General features: G+C 42.2%; 1 protein-coding gene across 1 annotated transcript; it reads right to left on the bottom strand.

The window, feature by feature from the left end:
• Positions 1 to 486: 486 nt before the first annotated feature.
• Positions 487 to 1428, bottom strand: LOC106539481 (olfactory receptor 4Q2-like). The gene has a single exon (XM_014054281.2). The coding sequence runs from the start codon at positions 1426 to 1428 to the stop codon at positions 487 to 489; it is 942 nt and encodes a 313-aa protein (XP_013909756.1).
• Between the last annotated feature and the right edge of the window lie 1965 nt (positions 1429 to 3393).

Raw genomic sequence — 3393 nt, 5'->3', positions numbered from 1 at the left:
TTACTTGACCCAGCTGCTGCCAACCTAGCAATTTGAAAGCATGTAAAACAATGGAAGTAGAAAAATAGGAACCACCTTTGGTGGGAAGGTAATGCTCCATGCGCCTTCGGTGTTTAGCCATGCCAGCCACATGACCACAGAGATGTCTTCGGACAGCACTGGCTCTTCAGCTTTGAAACTGAGATGAGCACCGCCCCCTAGAGTCAAAAATGACTAGCACATATGTGCAAGGGGAACGTTTACCTTCTATCCCCCAAACAAGCCCCAGTTAAGATTATCAGCTGGACAGAGGCATTTAATGGCATATTAATAAGACATAACTGGAAAATAAGCCCTAATGCATTTTTGGAGCAAAAATTAATATAAAACCCATTCTTATTTTCGGGGAAACATGGGTATATATGTAAACCTGAAGCTTTAAAAAAGGGAAGATTAAACACTAATACAAATTAATATAAAATAAGGGAAAGGGGGGAGGAATCCCACCTATTTCCCATCACTGTCAACAATTATTTCCTTGCTTCTCAGCTTGCTCATGGCCATTTTCACTTCTTTGTTTCTCAAAGTATAGATCAAGGGATTCAACATAGGAGTGATAATATTGTAAAGGAGGGAGACAAGTTTGTCCACTGAGAAAGTGGAGAAGGGACGAGCGTAGATGAAGATACATGGCCCAAAGAACAAAGTCACTACAATTAGGTGGGAAGCGCAGACGCTGAGAGCTTTGCGGCGCCCATCAGGAGAACGTATTTTCACTAGGATGGTGGTGTAGGAGGTCAACAAGATGATAAAGCAGCTGGTGGAGATAAGGCCACTATTGGAGACCATGAGGAGCTCGATGACATATGTGTCGGTGCAAGCCAGTTTAATGACCGGTGGCACATCACAGAAGAAGTTGTCCACCCAGTTGGGTCCACAGAAGGGTAACCTCATGGTGAGGATAGTCTGGACTGTGGAATGAGTTAAACCACCCATCCATGAGGCTGCTACAAGCCAACTGCAGAGCTGCCTGTTCATGATACTGGGATAATGCAAAGGCTTGCAAATGGCAACATACCTGTCATAGGCCATGACGGTGAGGAGAAACATCTCTGCAGCACCTACAAAGTGGAGAAAAAAGAGTTGGACCATGCAGGCCTCAAAGGAGATGCTTCTCTTCTCAACCAAAAAGTCAACCAGCATTTTGGGAGCTGTCACTGTAGAGTAGCAAAGATCCAGGAAGGACAGATTCCCTAGCAGGAAATACATGGGGGTGCGTAATTGGGGAGCAAATCCCACTGTTAACATTATGAGGGTGTTTCCTACGATGGTGGCTGTGTAGACTAGGAGGAAGACCACGAAGAGAACAACTTGGGACTGCCATGTGGGAGAAATGGCTGCCAACAGGAATTCATTGATCCTTGTGCCATTCTTTTTCTGGAAATCCATCTTATCAGCATTTGGAGGTTGAGTGGTGGTGGAAGAGAACAGATTCATTCTATGAGACAGCAGGATTCTTTCTTCAGATATGATTTGCTTCCAAGGGAAGGGAAAGCCCAAAGGAAAAAAAATATAATATCATTATTAATAAGATGTTGAGGCTCTAGAAAGAGTGCAGAGAAGAGTAATAAAGATGATTAGGGACTGGAGGCTAAAACATATGAAGAACAGTTGCAGCAGAAGTGGGTTGCAGGCAGTACGCCCCAGTACGGGCATATCAGAGCCTGCCCGGAGCACTGGGTACAGTTCTGGTACAGTGCTCCGGAGGGTCTACCCACCCACCTGCGCTTCTTACCTGTCCTTTAAAACCTTCAGAGCTTCCACGCACGAGCATGGTGCGTACAGCACCTATGCGACGCTCCGCCAAGAAGCTGGAGCATCGTGGAGGCTTCTGGAGGCATTGCTGAAAGATAAGACACATGTGTGTGCTTCATGTGTTCATGTGGAGGATGCCGGGTCCCGTTGCAACCGTACCAGTTGCAACGGGATCTGGAACCCAACACTGAGCTGCAGAATTTGGCATGTCTAGTTTAATGAAAAGAAGGACTAGGAGAGATGTGATAGCAGCGTTCCAATATCTCAGGTGCTGCCACAAAGAAGAGGGAGTCAAACTATTCTCCAAAACACCTGAGGGTAGAACAAGAAGCAATGGGTGGAAACTCATCAAGGAGAGAAGCAACCTAGAACTAAGGAGACATTTCCTGACAGTTAGAACAATTAATCAGTGGAACAACCTGCCTCCAGAAGTTGTAGTTGCTCCAACACTGGAAGTTTTAAAGATGTTGAATAACCATTTATCTGAAGTGGTGTAGGGTTTCCTGCCTAAGCAGGAGGTTGGACTAGAAGACCTCCAAGGTCCCTTCCAACACTGTTATCCAATTCTATTCTATTAGTCAACAGGACTCAACTTTAATTCTGGAGGTACCACTCTTGCTGAAAGGAAGGGCTGAAAACAAAGCTTTAGATGGCTGGAGACTAAGACATATGAAGAACAGTAGGAGGAAGTGGTTATGGCTTGTCCAGTGAAAAGAAAGACCAGGGGTAGCAGTGTTAGGTAGCAGTGACAGCAGTTATTTGAGGGGCTATCTCAAAGAAAAGGAAGTCAAGCTATCCTCCAAAGCACCCAAGGACAGGACAAGAAGCAATGGGTGGAAACTAACCAAGAAGAGAAGCAACCTAGAACTAAGGAGACATTTCCTGACAGAACAATTAATCAACAGAACATCTTGCCTCAAGAATTAGTCATTGTTCCATCACTGGAAGTTTTTAAGAAGATGTTGGATAACCATTTGTCTGAAATGGTATAGGGTTTCCTGCCTATGTGGGGGTGGGGGTGGGCTAGAAGACCTTCAAGTTCTCTGCCAACTCTGTAATTCTCTTATTTCTCATCCATGTAGCTTCTGTCTGTTCCTGCCCTCATTAAACAAACTTTCCTCAATAAGAGGATATTTTCAAATATTTTGGGATTACAATCCCAAAAATTTGGAGACAAACGTGTAAATATCTCAGTGTTGGTGTATGAATATCAAACTCACATTCATACTTGAAATTCAAAATTTGTTGAAATGAGTAGAATAATAAATATGAGGATAATCATGTTAATATGTAATAATTAGGTAATAAATATCTAGCTCTGATTCAGTTAAATTCTTGGGATTCAAAATACTTTCTAATAACTAGTGCTACTAATTAGGGTTTCCTACTTTCAATATTATTGTTCACAATAATTTATTGAAACATTACAAAAAATAGAGATAATGAGCAGATCAAAACTTTGGATAGCAATAGGAGCCAGCCTAATCAGTCCTTTAGTACATTATGTAGCTATAATTTCTCCTTTTTAGAATTTCTTTTTATTGATTTTTATTAAAACAAAATTTTTATTAAAACAAAAAAACAAAACATGAAAATAAT

Source organism: Thamnophis sirtalis, unplaced genomic scaffold (genome assembly GCF_051295495.1).
Source record: "Thamnophis sirtalis isolate CommonGarterSnake01/CBP01778 unplaced genomic scaffold, rThaSir2_p1.2 scaffold_4, whole genome shotgun sequence".
NCBI lineage: Eukaryota > Metazoa > Chordata > Lepidosauria > Squamata > Natricidae > Thamnophis > Thamnophis sirtalis.
Note: the sequence above shows the minus strand (reverse complement) of the source record. Positions and strands in the feature narration are given on the sequence as shown.

Coding starts and splice junctions, on each gene's coding strand:
- LOC106539481 (XM_014054281.2), bottom strand. CDS start 1,428: ATGGATTTCCAGAAAAAGAATGGCACAAGGATCAATGAATTCCTGTTG.